General features: G+C 38.6%; 1 protein-coding gene and 1 long non-coding RNA gene across 3 annotated transcripts in view; one reads left to right on the top strand and one right to left on the bottom strand.

The window, feature by feature from the left end:
* pappa2 (pappalysin 2) overlaps positions 1–21,662 on the bottom strand; it is a 71,268-nt gene that overhangs the window by 7,420 nt on the left and 42,186 nt on the right. For both annotated transcript variants that reach the window (XM_079648513.1, XM_079648512.1), the window contains exons 21-25: positions 19,167–19,380; positions 14,745–14,913; positions 14,436–14,568; positions 12,954–13,075; positions 6,921–6,992 (exon numbers count right to left, since the gene is read on the bottom strand). In XM_079648513.1, the coding sequence (XP_079504639.1) occupies positions 6,921–6,992; positions 12,954–13,075; positions 14,436–14,568; positions 14,745–14,913; positions 19,167–19,380 (710 nt within the window). The remainder of the gene's footprint in view (positions 1–6,920; positions 6,993–12,953; positions 13,076–14,435; positions 14,569–14,744; positions 14,914–19,166; positions 19,381–21,662) is intronic.
* On the top strand, positions 1,772–21,491 carry LOC307018317. Its single transcript, XR_013802410.1, has 3 exons — positions 1,772–3,385; positions 19,203–19,390; positions 19,575–21,491. It is a non-coding gene; the product is annotated as an uncharacterized lncRNA (long non-coding RNA).

Here is a 21,662-nt window from a genome sequence, read left to right as displayed (position 1 = left end):
AAAGAACTTCTTACTTGACGAATCCCCTTGCCTATCCCAACTAAACTGCTGTTGCGTAAATAAATCTATTTAATCGTTCTTTTGCTGAGTAACTACTTTACCAGAATTGCAACAGATGCCTCACCCAATTCAATACTAGAACGTAAATTACCTTTATAGGGCAGTCATGCATAATACAGACCTTCTAAGCCGGCTGTCAGTTTTATTTGAGTCTTACATATTTCTGTTGCTGAGATTTAAAGATGCAATGTGTACAGCCTGGCCAGAACAGCGTGAGAAAAAGACTTCACTATTAAAAAAAAAGAAGCAACTAACTAACAATAGGGCAAGAATACACAATTGGACTAATGTTTATGTTAGGCATCTTTGGCTATTCCATACATAACCGGAGTAGGGTTAGGATTAGGGTTAATGCATAAAGTGTATGTTTTGATAGTTTGTTTATTGGTTTGGGTCCAGGTCAGCAGGGATGTTGGAACAACTTAGCTTAGCTTAGCCAAGGCGTCTCAGATTTGGCTAGCAAAACCCAGGCACTGCGAGAAAGAGCAGGCTGATTGAGCGCTGGGTCTAAGCAATGTAACGGCAGCGACAAAAAGTTTGCTGATGTAGAGGAGGGTTAGAGCTGTCCCCCAGGATTAAACTCTAGCTTTGGTTCGCATTGGCAACATTTGAGCTAACTGCTAGCTAAAGGTCTGTTCGCCCAATGCTGTACAAAGAAAATCAAAGAATAAAGAAAATCAAAGAATTCTAAACGAACTTGTCAAATCGTACACAGAGTCTTTCTCAGGGGAATTTTACTTTGTTCTACTTTTCGTGTTGGACTTTGGGCAGACAGGACACTACAGTGACCCAAGAGGAAAAAGTGGTATTACAAGACAGGACAGCCAGGGCCAGGTTTGCATGCTCATTTCAGTAGAAATGCACAAATCCATAAAGAGGATTAGGCCTGCCAGGCTTAGATGCACATTATTCTCCCAGAGGAAATGGAAAGGTCAAGTGAAAAGTGTATAACGGTGTGTTATACAATAACTTCAAACAAGTGTAAAAGAGACTTACAAAATGGCAGTAATAAACCCTCCACCTGGCAAACAGAAATATTCCACTTCCAGACATTGGCATTTTAAAAGGGAGAATATGCCGTCATCAGAAACAGCAAAGCTCTCAGTCAGAACATTATAAAAGACAGATATGTCGAACGGCACTACATTCATTTATCACTTCCTTCCAAGTACCTGTATCATTCCTTTTAATAGCAGATCTTTTATCATCTCCTCCTCCTTTGCCAGCTTTGCCCCCACTTGCCCAAAGCTCTCAGAAATGGGTTGTTAGGGGAGTTTGAGGTTTGCCTTTTTCTCGTTTCTCTTCTCCATGTGTGTGTTCCCTTCTGATAGGAAAGACAGTTCGGGGAGTTCAGAGGAAGTCTGTGTGTGTGTGTGTGTGTATGTGTATGTGTATGTGTATGTATGTGTGTGTGTGTGTGTGTGTGTGTGTGTGTGTGTGTGTGTGTGTGTGTGTGTGTGTGTGTGTGTGTGTGTGTGTGTGTGTGTGTGTGTGTGTGTGTGTGTGTGTGTGTGTGTGTGTGTGTGTGTGTGTGTGTGTGTGTGTGTGTGTGTGTGTGTGTGTGTGTGTGTGTGTGTGTATTGTTAAACCCAGTCACCTGTAGTCTACCCTGCAATATATGATGTAACTACTTGGTGAATTATTGGCAATTTTTTTATATTCTCAGAAGTAACTAAAATAAACATGTTGTCAGAAGAAGTTTAAAGTATACATCGTGCCGTAGACAAATAAAGGTTACCCCAAAAAAGCAATTTTAAGTGCAGTCGCTCTGTGACTTACCATCTTTCTGGAACAAGATTGTCAGATTTGTATTATAAGTTCTTAAGATATATAGACTATAAGAACCAAGGTAAATGGGTGAAACCTGTTTATTAAACTGAATCAGCCTCTTTAAGATATTTTAAACCATATTTATCGCTGGAGCAATGAACTGAAGACACAGTAACAGGACAGGACTTTGGGGAGCAGTTTCTGCTGTGTTTGTGTTTGTTGTACAAATAGCCTACTGTTTGTGGAAACCACATTTTTCAATGGTCAAAATGTCCAGTTTAGTTTTTTTAAATTGTGGTCATGTGTATTAAACTGTTTTGGAGTAAAAAAAAATCCTAACAACAAGTATTCTTGGCTTACCTCCTAATGCAATGTGTCAAAGTAAAGGTCTCGTTATTCAGGGTCTATATCAAGCACAGACAAACTTTAGAAATCTGTCACATTTAACACATGTAGCTGTATTTACCCTAATCCCTTAACCTTTTAAAAGTAAAATGTTTCTTGTTTACAAGTTTAAGAAGTAATTTTGCAGCCAAAATGTGTCCGATGACACAAGTGCACATAAACACATACTTAACACTAGAACCGCCAGAGGTCGCTGTATACCTCAAACCGCCAACGGGTAAAAACAAGGTACAATGTTCTTTTATTTATCATACAGAACAATGAGTTTTGATCGCACAGGGATGAAACTTATACCAATAGAATCTGTGGACTCTCATCTTTTCATATAATATAGTTTGTGCAGATAGCATGAAGTATAAAATATCGCTACCAGTGCTGATTTAAACGCTTGGTGTTAGACTTGTGTATTGTTTAGGTACAAATCTCTCTATCTCTCTATTAATCTATCATAACTATCTATCGATCTATCTATAACTATATATCTGGCTATCTCTCTCTCTATCTATCTCTCTCTCTCTCTCTCTCTCTCTCTCTCTCTATCTCTCTCTCAATCTATAAGGAACCGCAGTAGACAAAAGGCGTTGCTATAGCAACACGTCATGTTTACGCTGCATTTTCTATGAGGTAAATATTACCCGCTGGCAGATATAGGTATAAATGACAATTTTTTACAACAGAGGGTGCATAACACACTTTCAGGAAAAGTCATGGACTGGGATACGTTAATACTTTATTGAAGAAAAAAGTTACAATCAAAATACAGCTGCGGGTAAAATTGACCCGTTGTTTGTTCTAGTGTTGAAGTCTGATACCCGCATTTTAAAATGACAATCACTACCAGTCTAATTCCAATTTTCCAGCAAAAATCCTCCTTGATTCTTTGTATTTGGAATGCTAAGAAAGGCTATCCCAAAATATTTCCTCTGTGAAGAAACCTGTTTTACTACATTTGGACAAATGGAATCCATGTATTGCAAATGTAGCCTTAAAACCATAAATGATTCAGCTCTCGAACAAGTGTCTGTTGTCTGGAGTAAAAAGATCTACTCCTCTGACTGCCTTTAACGAGTCTGATTCAGTTTATTTACTTTGGTTGTGTTTGCAGGGCCGTCCCTCCCTACAGGCCGATCATGCAGAGCATCACTAGAAGGTGGGTTATTGTATGAGTCAAATGTACAAATTGCAAATGTTGTACAAGTCAAATGTCAAACTTTTGTCAATTGCCATATTAAAACATCAGCTGCAATTCACGACAAGAAGGCAGTCTCTGCATAGCATATAGGCTAATGGAGATGCAGTTATTTCCAGCATTCTTCATTTAACATTCATTCAAGTATTTTATGCCTATTATCTGTTAATGTACAGGAGGAAGAGTGATAAACTGTCTGTCTAGTTGGCTTACATAACAGTTAAAGTTTTCCCCTTTTATTCATTTTTATGTCAATTTGCACATTTCATGGTGATGCTCAGCCTCTCCCCTTAACTCCTAACAGTCATCATCATGTCAACCACAACACAGAGAAATACTGATAGAAATGTGTAGTTGTTGATACATTGCTGACAGAGGAAACTACATTTGAATACAGATTTAAGAAATATCAGTTTTTGAGCATGTTTTGTCTTGACTATATTACAACTATATTATAATAAAATAATAAAGTATTTATAGTATTGAATTGATTATGATTATTATTATTAGTAGAAGTAGTTTGTTTGCATTAATTATATTCTAATCTTTTTGAGGCTAGTATTTGGCAGGAAATGCAGACGTATTCACCTGTAAACGCATACTGAACGACACACATGCAAATTTACCATTTACCCCACTGTATAAAAAAGTAACTGTGTTGTTTTTTAAAAAAAATGTTTCACTGTCGGTTGGGGGGGGGGGGGGGGCCTCATCTCACAATGTCGCTTGGGGCCCCAAGTTGGCCAGGGACGGCCCTGTGTGTTTTTCTAATTAAGCACCGACTGTACATCATGTGTTTCTGAAGAAATGGGAAGAAATAGAGCCATGTCTAGACGAAAATATTTCTTAGAAATAGTCTTGAAGTATTTCAACAGTAATGACAAAGTGGTGTTAATGGATTCTGCCAGTAAAGATCTTTATATGTTAGTTGTTTGGCAGAAGTTAGGGTCAGAAAAATGTGTGTATATCCGGCCTGATGCAGAATTATTGTGATGGAAACACAACTATGCTTGATCCTCAATGTGGAAGTTATTATTATTACTTGCTTTGGACTGGAAAGATACTATACAGTTTTTTGTGATTTGATCAAGGGGATTAACACAGCATCCACCAATCAGACGGTCCAAATAGATTCTGTCTTCTTTGCCTAAATGCCTCGTACTAAGTGATGCATGTGTCAATGCTTTTAATTGGCTTTCTGTTACACAACATTATTAAATTATTTGTCCTTATTAGTTCAGCAAACATTTCGATCACGCTGAGAACTTTCTAAAAACAACATTAAAACAATTCAGTAATTATTGACTGATGCCACTTTTTCTTCTGAGGTTATAAAGTAGATGAAACCATTACAGTGCCTGGCAGTTAAAAAAGAATGAAAAGAGAGGCACAGAAAGAGAAAGATTGGGAGCGATGGCATCTGGATGAGATTCGGCATAGTGCATATGAAGCACATGTGGTCTGGTGTAATTTACAATGTTGTCATGGAGGTGCGGGTTATAAGAAACTGTTTTGCCTAGCAACATTCACGGAAAGGTGGAAGGGGAAAATGTTGTGCTGGCAGGTAAGAAGAATATTTTAATACCGTGAGACATCAACAGTTTATGTGTTCCATCGGGAGTTCCAGCCTTTTCTGAACCCAACGTATGAATGCCAAAATAAAAACTATCCGGCTTTAGGATTATAGTTGGTTTACTGTCACAGCTTCAAATCTGAGCAGAGATTAACATTTAATTGCAATTAACTTCCAATTATGATACAAACTACAGCACACTTAGAATTATGAAATTGAAATATTGCCGCCTCTCGAGGTCACAATTTTTATTATACTCCAAAATATGATGGTGTAGGAATGAACCAAGAATATCTTGACATTACTCTGCCATTATTTGCGGTCAGAATAATGGGAAAATAACTTTGAAGATAGGATAGGAAGATCATGATGTCATCAAGAAAATTAGGATATTCCCATCGGCCTCATCTTTTTCTCATGTCATTATGCTTTTGCATTTCCTGAATAACGGTAAGCATTCTCTAAATAGCTAGATTGTTAGCCTAAGTAGTTCATGACATCAATGTTGCCTTTGCCTAGCAACAGTATTCTTATAAATTGACCAGCTTTTTTTTAAGATCTTTCAACATGTCACTGTTATCATAAGGCCGGTTGTTGTGTAAATGGATGTTGACCTAAAATGTTGTACGGACCGACTGACCTACTGGACTATATCAGCAAGCCTCCGACAAACAGGGGAAGAATGAAATGTAATAAACTTCTCTCCGAGACTTGTTCCAAGATTACTATGTGCTCTCAGAGCCCTTTTTTATGTACAGGTACGATAACATCACTTGGGCATATACCTTTTTTAAAATCATACAGCTTTTCCAATTGTGTAGATAGTGACGAAATGCAATGATAACACAATAGGTCAAGTTTTGTCATCTTTCATCAGTTCAACCAAGTAAGAGTGACAGATTTAGTTTTCATATAAAGAATCCGGCCACGGCTACCTATGTATAACAGTAAGAGTTTCAGCACACGCTAGGGTAATCTTTTTCAAACTTGGCAGACACATTTAAAAGGCTGTCAGCATTAATAACTCATCTCAATCTAACAAAATGCAATGATTGATTTAGTGTCTTTATCAGATAATACATTAGTCTTGGCAGACGTAAAGGCTCTTTGGACATATTTGAAAAGGATCCTTGTAAAGTTTGAAGTGTGAGAATATAAATTTCTTTCTTAAACTCGTCATCATGAAATGTAAAGCACATTACACACTGGTTCTGGTATCTCTCGCACTGATGACAAAAGGTATACACTGGGTTTTGCTTTTTGATTACGTTTGATTATTGGAAGGTCTCGCTTGGGGCAATCAATTTAATGTGGTTTTGCCCTGAAATGGTGTAATTGTTAGGGTATTCTCGTGGACTTTTCTTGACAATAATAATATATTAATATAATATAATAATATGCTGTGATAACAAAGGGGTGAACGCCAAACTGATATATTTCTGACCTTAAAGGCTTTGTAAGTACAAATATTCACGTAGTAGATTTGGTATGCAATAAATGAAATACACTACACTTTTTTTGTTTGTTGGGAAAACAGGTGCAAGATGGTTAAACAAGAGCTACAAAACAATCAGTTCATAAAGCCCCTTTACATAAGGGGTGTCAGCTACAATCGAAACCAAATGACAACAATGATTTTTATCATGGAAACCACCAAAAGTGTGTTACAAAAGCTACAAGCAGCCATAACAACTTTGTTGACTTTGACTTTTTCCCCTTCTCACCACAGTAAAAACAGCAGATATTTCGCAGGGAGAAAGGTCAGGCACTCAGTTTGCAGCTCTTGGCCGTATACATTATCAGTCAGACTAAAATAGAAATGTCACTGATTTAACGGTTTCTGAAACCTCCATTAGACTGATACCTCGATGGAAAGTATTTGAAAATACTCCTGTGTTTGCTGCTTGGCTGTTTGGCTCTTACCTCACATGACTGGATGCAATGGATGTGTTGCGGGTCAGGGTACCACTTCATCATCCCTGTGCAGACTATGCTCTGGAAAACAAAGAACATGAGAACGATTGAGCTAGGCAGTCACAGGACAGGAACAACTAGTGTTAAGGCTATGAAAAACAATATCATAATCATTCACAAAAGCATTTTTGTTGGTTTTTTGTAAACTTAAGATTTAAAGTACATGAATTGATGGCTAAACGTATTTATTAAACTCTACTTTATGTTGTAGATCATTTAAGATGGAACTTGGAAGCTGGGTTACATTGTACTATTTTCAATATCCACTTTGAAGATAACCAAAGGTGCAGGACTTCTACTTACAGACTTTGTGATGTCTATTGTTTACCAAATATGGCTCCATGCCAGTTTCAAATTCAGTCAAATGTTTGATATGCTCAAAATTAGGGTAGCTACTTTATTCTATGGGAGGATACATTCGCGAAACATATTTCTTGTCAATATTTCTAATAGATCATCATAATTATTATTATTATATATTTTGTTAATAATATTATTATTATTACTTTTGCTTTTGGGCCTGACAGTTGTGTGGAAGAAAAAACTAATTTGACCTGCATAAAGTAACAAAAAATTACTTTAGAAGTAGTTCTAGAGTTAACTGTTATTGTAATTGTTTGCCAATAATCTACTTGGACCTGCCTTGCCTTTCATGAACTGTAATCCAAAATATGAAGTTTATCTTGTACTTTTGCTTCCTTTTTGCAGTGTTTGCTTTGATGAAAACCTGTTTTGAAAGGAAAAAACGTAAGTGGATGACTAAACAATTGCATGGGGAGATTTGGATGAGGCTGTGGTCTTCTGTCATTTATTTGACCCCGGGAATATACAGATAGCTGATTGACTAACAAATATGGAGAGAGAAAGTGAAACCTCCCCTGTGTCCAGCCTCCCTCCCCAGCAAGGGAGACCAGATTCTGAAATGTTAGATAACACAATGCCTTGAAAATCATCAGGCAGTGCCAGAGCTATGGCGTAAGTAACCAGACCTCCAGCCAACTATTTGACCTTGGCAATGATGGATTAACTGGCTGGCTCACTGACCACCCAAAAGTTAGGCGAAACTGGAGCAGTGTTTGCGACAGCATTAACGTAGAAGCGATAACTGAGGTATGATATTGGGTAACATTACCCACCTTTAAAGCAAAAAACAACAGAGCTCTAACTCAACCTAAGAACTGACATTCCTAAAGTTTGTTCAGGGTGACCTTTATACACTGTGTGTGAGGGCTGTGTACTACCTAAAAAGGCTTTGACGTCAACAGGAACCTTTACTCTTGCTATCTGCCTGTGATTTCCAGTAATGCAAAAGCACTTAAATGATAACAAAGGCATACACGTGAGGTGGATTTTGTTGTGTGATTCGTTGTGATTAGCTGGCGCAGATTGGAATTTAAAATGGAATTGAAAGATACTGTCTCGACAGAGATTCAGTAAAACATCTGATATGAAATACATTTCAAATACTTTGATGGATGGAAAAATTCCATTTGACAGTGAGATTCATTTTTAAGCATTCTTGCTGAGTTTTGAATCTGAGATTATTGTCTTGTTTTAAATAAATTATGTTCTATTGAAGAAAGGTTTGGTCTTCTAGAGCAGTGTTTCCCAACTACGCGAGGGAACTGCAGGGGGTACGTGGAATTCCAAGGTGACAAGTAAAAAAAAGTAAATAATCCCGTCAAAAATGATAGTGCACGATTAGTTTCCCTAGGGAGACAATAGTCTGTGGCACAACCGTGCCAAAATCTCACAATGAAAACAGCTGTTTACCTGCAGCCAGAAAAATACTGGTAGGTCTGCGCTATGGATAAATGGCTGAAACGTCCGCTTGCTCTGGATTCAGGCCAGGGTTCAGAGTAGCCCGCCGAGAAACGTAAGAAAGAGGCCAAACTGAAACCAAGGCAGTACAGTGAAACATATATATATTATTTGGATTCATTTCTACTTCTGCGGACCCACCGCAGCCTCAGTGCTTCTTTTGCGGTGAAGTCCTGGCTAATAGTGCGATGAAGCCAGCGCATTTACAGAGACACCAGAGCACCAAACACTCGGGAAGTGTCGATAAAAGTGAAGAATTTTACAGACGAAAGCTGTCGGAATTTAAGTCGAGCCAGACAGTAATGATGAAAGCCACGAATGTGTCAATGAAAGCACTCGAGGCATCTTACGCCGTGTCCCTGCTTGTGGCTAAATAAAAAAAACCTCACTCTATTGTTGAGGAGCTCATTCTCCCTGCAGCGACTGCGTTGGCCGAAATTATGATAGACAAGAAAGCAGCCGAAGCACTCAAGAAAGTTCCCCTGTCGAATAACACGGTATCCCGTCGTATCAATGATATGTCTGTTAATATAATTGGACAAGTGGTGAACAAAATAAAACTAGCCGGTCAGTTCACTTTGCAGCTGGATGAAATGACAGATGTGAGGGGAGAAGCGCAGCTCCTGTCCTTCGTGCGTTACAAAGATGCGTCGGACATAAACGAGCATATTTTATTTTGCAAAACGCTGCCAGGAAAGACAACTGGGGAAGAATTGTTCCAGGTTATCGACAGCTTCTTCAGAGAACATGATCTGCAGTGGAAAACCTGAAGCCACATATGTACTGATGGAGCAGAGCTGCGATGACGGGGCGCGTAAAGGGACTTTTTGGGCACGTAAGAAAGGTAAATCCCGACATTAAATGGATGCATTGTATTATTCATCGTGAAGCACTAGCTAGCAAGAGGATGATTTAAGAGCTGATTTAAGAGCTGTTATGGATGATGCTGTGAAGATGATACATTTCATCCAATCTCGGCCATTGAATCACAGGCTGTTTGAAACTCTTTGTCATGAGAACGGCACAGAGCACGATCAGCTATTGCTTCACACAGACGTGCGCTGGTTGTCTTGTGGGAAAACGCTACTGAGACTTTATGAACTTTGCAATGAAGTTTTTGTGTTCTTGTCGGAGCATCTGCATCCTCTTGCTGTGCAGCTTGAGGATGACAAGTGGGTGGCGCGCCTGGCATATCTTGCTGATGTGTTTACCAAACTCAACAAGCTCAACCTATCACTTCAGGGCAAGGAGTCACATATCCTGAAATTGTATGACAAAGTTCAAGGATTCACAAAAAAGCTCAAACTATGGGAGAGGAAATGTGATGAGGGAGACGTGATCTGTTTCCCACTACTCAATGCCCATCTTGCCACCACTGCTGTTGCCATGGGTCCAGTGGTCAAACTGGTGCAAGCACACCTGTCCAAACTCTGCACTGATTTCAGCCATTATTTTCAGGACATTGAAAATAAGTCAGAAAGACTGGATTGGGTGAGGAACCCATTCATTGTGAGTGAGAGCAGCAACAGCCTTCCAGCAATGCTCCAGGAGCCACTGATGGAATTATCATCTGGTCTGAAGATGGCATATGCTGAGAAGTCATTGACTGAGTTTTGGTGTGATGTGGAGAAGGAATATCCTGAACTGGGAAAACATGAACTGATTGAACTTTTGCCGTTTGGTTCTACTTATTTGTGTGAGGTGACCTTCTCAGCTTTAACACACATCAAAACCAAGCAGAGGAACAGACTGGATGTGGAGACCAGCCTGTCACAGCTGTTTCCACACTGCCTCCAGAACTATCAAAGCTTATGAAAGACAAGCAAGCTCAAGTGTCTCATTAAAGCTCACATGACTGGTGAAAAGAAACTGCTAGGCCTATACTGATTCTGGATATTATTTTGCTAAGTGTTTTGTTCCTGAATTAAAGTTTAAATGCCTGTTTAAAGGGGACTTATTCAAAGGGGCTCCAGGTTTAAGCCTAAATGTTACAAGATATATATAGCAAAAATAAGTTGATCTTTTTGATTTCATATGTATTTATTTGATTATATTATTTATTTTCAAGGCAACAAATTCATTTGTATTTATTTTTATTGAGTGATTTAAGTTAAAATTAAGAAAATGCCTGAGAATTAGATGTTCAAATTAAGGAAATGAAATAAAGTTATTTTCATTCAATAATCAGTTACGTTCTACTTGTGAAGGATCATCAGCACGTATGAGTGAGAGGGTACTCATGGTATGACAAAAGGCTCACGGGGTACACAAGACAAAAAAGGTTGGGAACCACTGTTCTAGAGATTTAAAAATGTTACTGGTATTTGGTGTTGTTAAAATATATATATATTTGAAAATGCTAATAGTGATGAGATAATTTAAATTTCTCCTGCAATTTTCTGAAGTCTGTACTGACCATGTGCCGGATGCCTTCAATAGACTAAAGAACATTATCTGAGTCCAAACAAGGGTAATTATTTATATGTATTATGAAAAAGCCAGACAAATTGTCTTAAACAAACATTTTACCTTAAATTGTGAATGTGGTAGTTATTTATTTTTCAGTATAATTGGTCCGTTAAACTATATGGATGCCTGGTGTTGCAGCTAACACTTTGTAGTTTAATTTGCATTACATTCAAAGTCAAAAGTCATCATATCCCTTCCTATTTCCTTTCACACAGAATAAGCTCTTAACTAATGAAGTGCAAAGCATTTGTGTAATTATTTTCATTAGTGCACTTTTTGCTTTTGTGGAACAGGGTCTTAAAGAGACAGGCGCTACAACGGAGCTTTCAGTTTGAGGTTGAACACAGGTTTACTCAGACAGACAGTATAAGTAAAATCATGTGATTTAAGTATGATATCTCTGTTTGAAGAGGTTAGTGATGTAAATATTAATTTAGAATCTTACATCTTAATAAGAAAGTGATGAGATGATAATTATAATGTAGCAAAAATACTCCATGTTTTTTATTTTGTAGGTCGACTGAGCCGTATTTGTCTCAAACGGTAGTGAACTCTTAGCTTTGTGCTTTATTGAGTCACTCTGGAGCTGTAGCTTGGTGCACTCCAAGCTGTTGTTCCGACCACCAGATGTTCAGATGCATTATTCATTCTGATATGTGTTTTATGTAAAAAAAAATCTCAGCACGGTTTGTCATTTCAGTAAGCGAACAAAACAACAACTGTTAAAGAAACCTGCCAAGAGTTCTCAAATAGTACTGAACCACAACACCCTGCTCAGTGGTGGTTATTTAACTCATCAAACAATCTTGTTGTTCACCCTGTATCATGCCTCATTATGCAACGTGAAGCAGCTTAGCAACAGGTGCAAGCTGATCTGTACAGCACTTATAAGCTCTCTGTTTTACTGAACTGGGTCAAATTGACATTGAGTTAAAGCATTATACACTGTACGAAAAGCCAGTCAATAAAATAATAAATAATAATAAAATAAGTTAGTGTTTTCCATAATGACTCAGTAACCCCGCATTTAATAACTGCACAATAAGCTGCCATTGGTAGATATATTAAATATAGTTTCATGCCAAACAGTTTATTTCAAAAATGACATACTTGAAAAATGCTCTGAAAAGCAATAGGAGAAGGATGGGATTGAAACATTCTTCAGGAATAATCATCAATGCCACCATAGGTGATGCGTTGTTTGAACTTGAGCCATACTAGTAGCTTAAATGATATCGCTGCCTCTGTAGATTTGAATTTAATTATTTGTGTGTCCAAACTTTAGGATATTAAATAGCAAATGGCTAGAGTTACCCCTTGTACTAACATAAAAAAGTGGTTGCCTTGTAGGGATGAGATTAATCCAAAAAAGGTACCTAACCTCTTACTAGTGTTGTTAAACACATCAACAAGAGTCAGTGAAGAGACCAGAAGGTCTGTTGGTACAGTACTTGTAACTTGTAGTGTTCCAAGTATATGTTTACGTATGTGTTTGTTATTTGTGTAACTGTACTAGAAAGCATTCCACTTGATTGGCTGCTGTTTTTACTCTCAATTTGTAGAATGAAGATGTGTTGGAATTAGTCCATATATATTTAGATTTCTTAAACTATGAATGGGTTATAGAGAAACCCACATTACTGTCTTATCATTATAATTTATTTCTTATTTAATTTGTGATGATGTTCTTACCTGGACTGTGGTTGGTAGCATCCAGTGCTTTAAAGACTCAACTGTATTGTCATTGGGTAGAACCACCGGATCACGCAGATCCATGTCCAGAGCCACAATGCATGTTGGGTAGCAAACAGCATCTGAAAGGAAAAAGAAGAAAAAAACACAAGTCAAATAACACTTATCTTTAACAGTCATTAGCATCTGTTGAATGTATTCATGTTCAAACATTAAAGTGGACCTATCATGCTATTTTTAGGCAATAGCATAGGTCTCAGATATATAAAAATATATAAAAAACATGTCTATGAAGTGTTTTCCTCAAAATACCAAACAGATCGCCCATTCTAACCATGCCTCATATCCCTCTATTTCACTTCCTTTTTCAAAAGTGCTGATTTTGGGTATAAAGCTTTAAAAAAATTAAAATTGATAAAAAATAAAAAAGGAGGGGGCTGAGCTCATGCGGGACCTGGCAGAGCTGTCTAAACTAAATACTCTGGTGATGAAACGCCATATCATGGATTATCAAGGATTATTTCTGAAACAGTATGGAGCTCAAAGGATTTTTCTCTTGCCGGTTATACCACAAGGTGAGTTCCTTTTGATATCCAGCTTCTTCACACACATGCTCTCCAGTACAGGTTAGCTCTAAATTGCTCCTGTGGGTTTTGTCCACAGTAATCAATGGCCGCGAGGAAACTGGCTTCCAAGCCAATATTTCAAGGATACTACGTCATCGAGTGCCGCCGAATGACTGTTCCAATCTCCAGCATACTTGGAATTCCACCGAGGCCGCGTCCTTGGTTTGGGGGTAATTTTGAGGCTGCACATGGGTAGACTTCGCGTCCTTCAAATCCCCACAATGCTTTGCGCACGGACCAATTTCAAAAATCCTTGCGGAGAATGGCTGAACCCATGCAGCGCAGCACACATTTAAATGTAAGTATGTAGTGGCGTAGAACATGTGTTGGTAAATATGTTACTTTGTTGCATTTGTTATCACCAAAAATGTGTTCCGTGAAAGTAAAGCAAGTTCATAATTAGATAGACATCGTGAGGTATTTATTTTCGGTACAGTTTATGTTGAAACCGTTAGAGAGAGTGGCACTCTTGTTAGCCTGTTCCATTCTTCTTTGTTTTCCGAAGCCGTGGCTTGGAAGTATACTTGCTTCGTTTCTGAAGGAAGTGACTTGGAAGTATGCAACTTCCAAGCCAGTATCCTCGTGATTGAGAAACGGCTAATATGTCTAATATATGTAATGTAAAGCACTTTGAGCACTTGGTAAAGAGCTCAAATAAACACCATTAATTATTATTATTATTTTATTTTTAAGAAAGAAAGATGCACTACCGTCATAAATGTATTGTTTGCTTGGTGTGTAACCTGCCAAGCCAAAAACCATTCAGGCATAGGTATCTTTGTTGTTTGACAGAATATAATCAGGACTGTTGGTTTTTGGATGGGTTACACTCTAGTCCCAGATTGGTTACACTCACCGACATCCATCCCCTGTTCACAGCTGTACTCTACCGAGTTGAGATTGGGAGGAGGAGAGCACGATCCCTGTAGCGTGGAGCACATGGTGAACTCTGCAGTCCATTCACCACCCTTAGAGCAGCGGATCTCCCTCTGGAAACAAACACAAATTAAACTCATTGTGGTCATTAATGGCCTATGGTTGGCCTACACTTCTGTCTTTACACAGCTCAGTATGGGAAAACAGTTATTCAGTCAGTTTAGTTTCAACCATAATTATTGTTTTATCATGCGATATAAATAATGCCTTAGTTTCAGTATTTACTTACATTCTCTGTGGTATCTGGGCACCTCAGGGCGCAGAGGGAGTCATAGTACAGGCCATTGGTGCAGCTGTACATGCCCTGGAATACATCGGGCAGGGCTGCACAGGATATGGGCTCACAGGTACTTGTCTCCCACTGCCCCCCCTCCAGGCACTCCATCTTTAAAAACTTCCTAGAGACAACAGTCGACAATTGGCACATCTCTGAGTGATCTCAACTCTTGGTGAACATTTTTTTGATTTACATAAAATGTGTATAAAACAACTTTTTATTGTACTTTTTGGGGGTTCACCTCTTCAGTCGCGTATTACATACGTGTTTGTGCATGTACATTGTCTGCAAAGGCTAAAATATCAAAGTTTACTTCAATAACATGGTGACATCACTTTGTATCATTAGAGCTTCTATTGGCTAGCGTTTCAACATATTAAGTGATGGGCCAAGGGGTGGGACATGTGTAAGCAGTTGACCAATCCCAACAGAGCCAACTGGGCTCTGGTTTCAGACAGAGGGTGGAAGGAGGTGCTGCAGCACAGGCAGTATGAGAAAAATAAAGGCCTTTAAAGTAAACAAAAACTGGTGTCGTTTGACCAGTCCTGTTAAGTAGTTTTAGTTTCATCAGAGTTTCAGAGAATTATTTATTTCTCGTTTATTGCTCGTTAATGTTCAGTTCTTTGTGTTGTTTTAGGTTTTCTGGTTGTCCATTTGTCACATTCTCGTTAAAATAATATCTCAGGAGGGAATTTCTTCTAATTTGGCACAAACTCTCCATTTGGACTAAAGAATGACATCATTTAATTTTGTTGGTCACTGTGACTTCATGTCTGTCCTATTTTTCTTGAATGCCATACCTCCCAAATGTTTGAGATCATTATTTTCAATTTTGAGACAAATGTCCACTTGGGCTAACGCTGTACTGGTAATATTTAATTGGTAAAAATATCAAATGCCACTGAGACCTCACTCAACCCGTAACAGCCATAACTCAAGGATGGATATGCTAATATTGACAATTGCTCACAAGTTTCTGAAAGAATAAAATATATGAGTAATGACATTTTGGACAGACTTGACCAACTGGTGGAGGCATACAAACACGAGGGAGTCATTCCAAAATCAACCTTAGCTTATTGCTGTAAATTTGGACCATGAGCCTAGGACAAAGAGAAAGCTGTGATAGATATTATTGTTATTAAAAATATTTGGTTGTATTGAGGTCCCTTATAACAAACTCCTTCTCCAACATGCACTCTTTACACCTCAACTTTTTCAATTCACTTTTACTGTTTCGATAACCAAACATATACAGAGTGCAGAAGACTGCCAATTCTACAGTGCACTAATCAAATGTATGTTGCATGTTGTGTTTAAATGCAACCGTTTGTGTAACAATGAAGATTTATGTGGGAACATGTGTCAAAGGTAAAAGTGAAAGTCCTATTTCGCTGCTGCTGTTCACGTTCACATGTTGGACTAATAAAGCATCAGGTTATTAAAATGTTTACGCATACTGCATGTTTGAGAAGGCATTACTCATAAAGAAACACAGCTGCTAATGGAGATAGTTTTTCACCATATTAGGTGGAAATTACATGTATACAACACTATAAAGTGTATATATTTGATTGGTCTTATATGATGGTAAAAGTCAGCTTGTTATATTTTTTACACATAATGCATTTTAAATACAATAAGCCAGAAAAATAGTGCATCTGTATTTTACGTTAAATTAACGTTGGTTGATGGTTGCTATTACATACAGAAAAGTGTGAAAGAGCTATCTGACTCCATTTTATGCAGGATATAAAATCACCACAGAGGTTGTGTCTCTTCCTATTTGAAACTCATTACCAACATGTGAAATGTACCGTGGCCCTGAAGTGCAAGACACCACAGCATTTCACAAAACACAACAGCATTTCACAAAACGCCGCAGCCTTTCACAAAACGCCACAGCCTTTCACAAAACGCCGCAGCCTTTCACAAAACGCCACAGCATTTCACATTGGACGGAAAGGGTATTCCTTAGGGAGAACACTTATTGTTTGTGATTGGATAGACCCAGCCAGAGAAACACTGCTGTGATTGGTTGTTTTTGCTGCCAGTCAAGAAATGACGCTTGGCCCAACACATCAGCTGTTAGCTGTTAGTACACACTCAGAGCTCACAGCTCCTCATAACTGGACAAAAGTTAAACATATACAAAACACAGACTGTCTACGTCATGGCGAATACAGTCGCTGCTTTATTTATGTCTGTATGACGTTGTTGTGAGTGTGGACGGAGCAGCTACAGGTTAGTTTAGCCTGATGGATCCGATCCCGATAGGATTTACATGGAGATACGCCCCGCCCCCTCTCCAGCGTCTTGTTTGAATGACAGCAGTAAACACAGAATTAATGCTTTATTAAATGGTTTTTAAGGGGCTTATCTCCATGTAAATACTATGGTAGACTACCCAATATTCGCATCGCTCTAATCACTTGAGTTTCACCCAGGTTTCACCGCGCGGCTGTCAGCTGTGTTTGCTCCTGTCATTCAAACAAGTCGCGCTGGGGAGGGGCCGGGGCGTATCTCCATGTAAATCCTATGGGAGGTACCAACTACAACCAAATGAACATATTTGACCGTTATGTAATTGTAATACACGTTTCAAAGTCATGCCGAAGTAACTACATACTGATAACGGTTAGTAAAAACCATGAATTAACGCTTTGACAAGTCTGCCGACAAGACGGCAGGTGAAACGCTTTTAAAATGCGTGTTTTCTGAATGGAATCGGATCCATCAGGCTAAACTAACCTTTAGCTGCTCCGTTCACACTCACAACAACGTCATGCAGACATAAATAAAGCAGCGACTGTATTCGCCATGACATAGACAGTCTGTGGTTTGTACATGTTTACATTTTGTCCAGTTTCTGAAAGGATATGAGGAGCTCTGAGTTTGTGCTAACGGCTAATGTGTTGGGACCATGGTTGGGACATATTGCGCTGGCTGGCTCTGTCCAATCACAAACAACAAGACAGTGTTCTCCCTAAAGCAGGGGTTCCCAAACTTTTCAGCCCGCGACCCCCAAAATAACAGCGCCAGAGACTGGCGACCCCCTGTCGACGGGGCGGCAGGGGGTTGGGCGGGGGTCCATGAGTGTTTTTTATTGGTTAAGTGGTCCTTGGTATGAAAAAGTTTGAGAAACACTGCGCTAGTGGATTGTCAAAGGGGGAGCCTCTTTATTATTAATAATAAATAAATAATTAAAAAAATTAATAAACATTTTTTAATACATTTTTATTTTTTTTATTTTCCATTTTTATTTTGTAATCATCTCCCACTTTGGGAACCCCTGCCCTAAAGGAATACCCTTTCCGTCCAATGTGAAATGCTGTGGTGTTTTCTGAAATGCTGCGGCGTTTTGTGAAATGCTGTAGCGTTTTGTGAAATGCTGCGGCGTTTTCTGAAATGCTGTTGTGTTTTGTGAAATGCTGTGGCGTTTTGTGAAATGCTGCAGCGTTTTCTGAAATGCTGTTGTGTTTTGTGAAATTCTGTTGTGTTTTGTGAAATGCTGTAGCGTTTTCTGAAATGCTGTTGTGTTTTCTGAAATGCTGTAGCGTTTTGTGAAATGCTGTGGTGTTTTCTGAAATGCTGTGGTGTCTTGCACTTCAAGGCCACCGTAGAAAGGTGTTCAGTAATGAGCAGTTGCCCAATGAATACAATTGGCAAAGTTACAACAAGGCCCAGCTGCGGTACTATTTTATTGGACCCTAATTTGAGCTTGTTTTGAAACAGAACATAGTTTTGCAAGTGATGGACCACAGCCTCTTTAAATTGTACCCGTCTATATTTAAGACTTTACTATCGAGGTTACGGTGTTCATGTAGTCCATTGTTACGCTGTTGGAAAGAAGGCATTTCCTTAATTACCTGACAGGCATGTGTGATAACAACCATACATTTACTTCAGTCTGTTATCTAAACAGATTTTACTTAAAAGCACTGCACAACCCAGTACATTATGATCTGTTGTCCATGTGGTTCTTTAATGCCCTTGAACAGAAAAATACGACATTTTGATATCAACACGTGTTGATGAAAAGGGGAAATGTTGGTTAGCTAGCTGTTGCGAAAGACGTCAGTCTCTATCTGATGATGTAACATGATTGACCTGATGATATTCAAACATAACTGGTTATTGAAATTATGCTTTTTAAATGTTGAAATGTTTTATTTATGTGAAAGTTTGTTAAATGAATTTAACTATAAGGGGCACATTGGCAGATCACCGTATGGAGCCCACTGGACTCCTCTTGGTAAAATGAACTGATAAAGTTGTGATATAATATTTTAAATAAATGTAAAAACGTCCTCCAAATCCTGGCAGCTGTATCTTTGTGCACTGAGCTGCTGCCAAAAGTCCCAAAACACTTACCGTGGTGTCTTCTTTTTGATGCTCCCCATTACATAGAAGCCTGTGTTGCATTTGTAACGGCACACAGAGCCAACATCGTGCCCTGAGGCCAGGCAGTCTGCAGTAAGCAGTTTGGCATTGGGTATGTCTGGAACCTCTGCACACTCGATCTTGCAGTAGGCCTCTGGGAAAGACCAGAGACCGTCCTCCAAGCACACCAACCGGTCACTGTCACCTGAGGAGAGGTGAGGGAGTAATATTCAGAATACAGTGTGTGCCTAACACAATGGTGCAATGCAGGAAAATATACTTGGTAAACAATGGGCTATTTTCTCTGTTATTCTAAACCTGCATAAACCTTTTTAACCTCCGTCAATGACGTTATATTTTAGGTTTGATTCATTGGTTTGTTTGTCTGTTTATCTGCAGGATTACCAAAAACGAATTTTCATGAAACTTGGTGAAAGGATTAAACAAAAACCAAGGTAGATCCATAACATTTTGGAGCAGTCCGAAACACTGGACATTATGTATTACTTATGGAAATGGCCTTGGCGGAGTTCTGCACTCTCTAAGTGCCCCTTCTTGTTGATGTATTAAATGTGCTTTGGTGGTTGTGGTACGTTTCTTTGGGGATTGTTTTTATTCCCCTTCGAATTGGCCTCCATAGAATCTTCCTCTGGCCTGCTTTAAATGATGAGCTTAATGATCATAAGAAGTGAACTCAAACTCTGTTATATAGAGTGACTTTTAACTTCTGGGCAGATTCGATTTCACCTCCACAAGATTTTCCATTGCCTGAATCAAAGTGCAGATTGTATTGGACATGAGTTTTCTACAGGATTCCCACATCTTTTCATCAAACAGATTTTTGAAGGAGATTTTATGGCCCAATTCTCTCAAATTTAAAAATCCACCACAGCAAGGGAAAGTCAAGGTTCTTACTGTAACAACACAGATCATTTGTTTATGCACGCATTCATGCACAATTAAAGCGACACACTCGAGGCAGGTGGCGAGTGAAAAACAGCATAACTTCAATGAAACACATGCAGATAAAAAAAATAAGTAAGTGACTTATAACGTTAAGTATTGTTTGTTACACAGCAATATTGATATGGATTTAACATTTCCTTACACTAATCAATAAGCTACTGATTGTAACAGACCAAGTTGCGATTTGGCAGCAAGTGTTTATTGAATAGCTAATGTTTCAACTTTTCATTTGAAATAAGAAGATTGTTTGACTGCTTCTTCTGAAAGTATAGCCTCATAGCCTTGCAGACATATTTTTCACAAGAGTTGTATTTGCTGCACTGTATAACTGAAATAGAAAGAAGTACATGGGAAAGGCACAAGTAGGTCAACAGCATGAATTGATTTCTGTCCGGCTAAACATTCTGCTTTTGTTTCATGGCTCTGTCTAGTACCGTTATGAGGAAAAGGAGACCATGTCTTCAACATAGCCCAAAGCTAATATTTGCTATGCCTGTATGGCCTCACATGAAGCATGAGCGTTGGTGTGCATGTGTGTGTGTGTGCAGAATCATAACACCCTAAACCTTTCACATTTTTTATTGGGTCTATAAAATGTAATGAATCTTTAACATGGCATCACATTTTTATGAGCTATTTAAACATTGCGCTGGTGTGGTGATGATGTAAATCCATTAAAGCTGTGTGTGTGTGGAATATATTCTCCTGAACTACACAGTGTGCTTTTTTCCCCTGCTGAGTGATGCTTGAAGGCCTTCGAACATATTTCACTCAACCAAAAGCCACAAATCAAATTATTTCTACAAAATCTGAATTTAGACCATGGATACACGGGTCTAACTGCTGACTCTACTACGAAATTTGAGCGCTAGCTGTGGCTTTCCGACCACAAACACAAGTGTGTGGACATCACGCTTGCTCCGTCTAATCATTTCAAGAAAATGCATCTACTACATTGTGTAACTTTACTAAGGAGGGGAAAGGTTTTTCCTTTTTGCGGCCACAATATTTGTTCTGACTCATTAGGGTGTTAGTTGTATTTTTAAAAGCTTTGTAGACATTTGAGTATAAGGAAATTGTGTGTAAAGGGAAGAGAAAATATGCCATATACTGTAGCTGTCTCTATCAGTGTTCATCCTGAATTTCATTCACTGCAACCCAAACTAACACTTTAAAGGCCATAAAGTAAAGAGTCAGCAGCAAGTTTCATTGAGAGAAGACATGTTTGTGATTTTGTAAAGGGAATTCCAACTGTGATTTTATTGCAACTCTGTAGATTAGTTCCCCTTCTGTTAGCTGTTTTTTAAACTAATTTGTTTTAAACACTGTCAATTATAACAGGATGGGAAAAACCAGGCCTCCAATTTAAACTGTAATCGTGTGAAATAAAGGTTTAATATCCATTTCATTTTATGGACTGTAACTAGTGGAAGCATCTTGCTGTTTTTTGTCTGCTCACGAGACTGGGCTGTAACTGTCATTAGGTAGGTCGTAGCAGCAGAGAACATGTGTTTAATTGTA

The sequence above is a fragment of the Notothenia rossii genome (genome assembly GCF_949606895.1).
Source record: "Notothenia rossii genome assembly, chromosome: 9".
NCBI classification, from domain to species: Eukaryota; Metazoa; Chordata; class Actinopteri; order Perciformes; family Nototheniidae; genus Notothenia; species Notothenia rossii.
The sequence above is the reverse complement of the archived record's forward strand: the minus strand, read 5'-3'. Positions and strand labels throughout refer to the sequence as shown.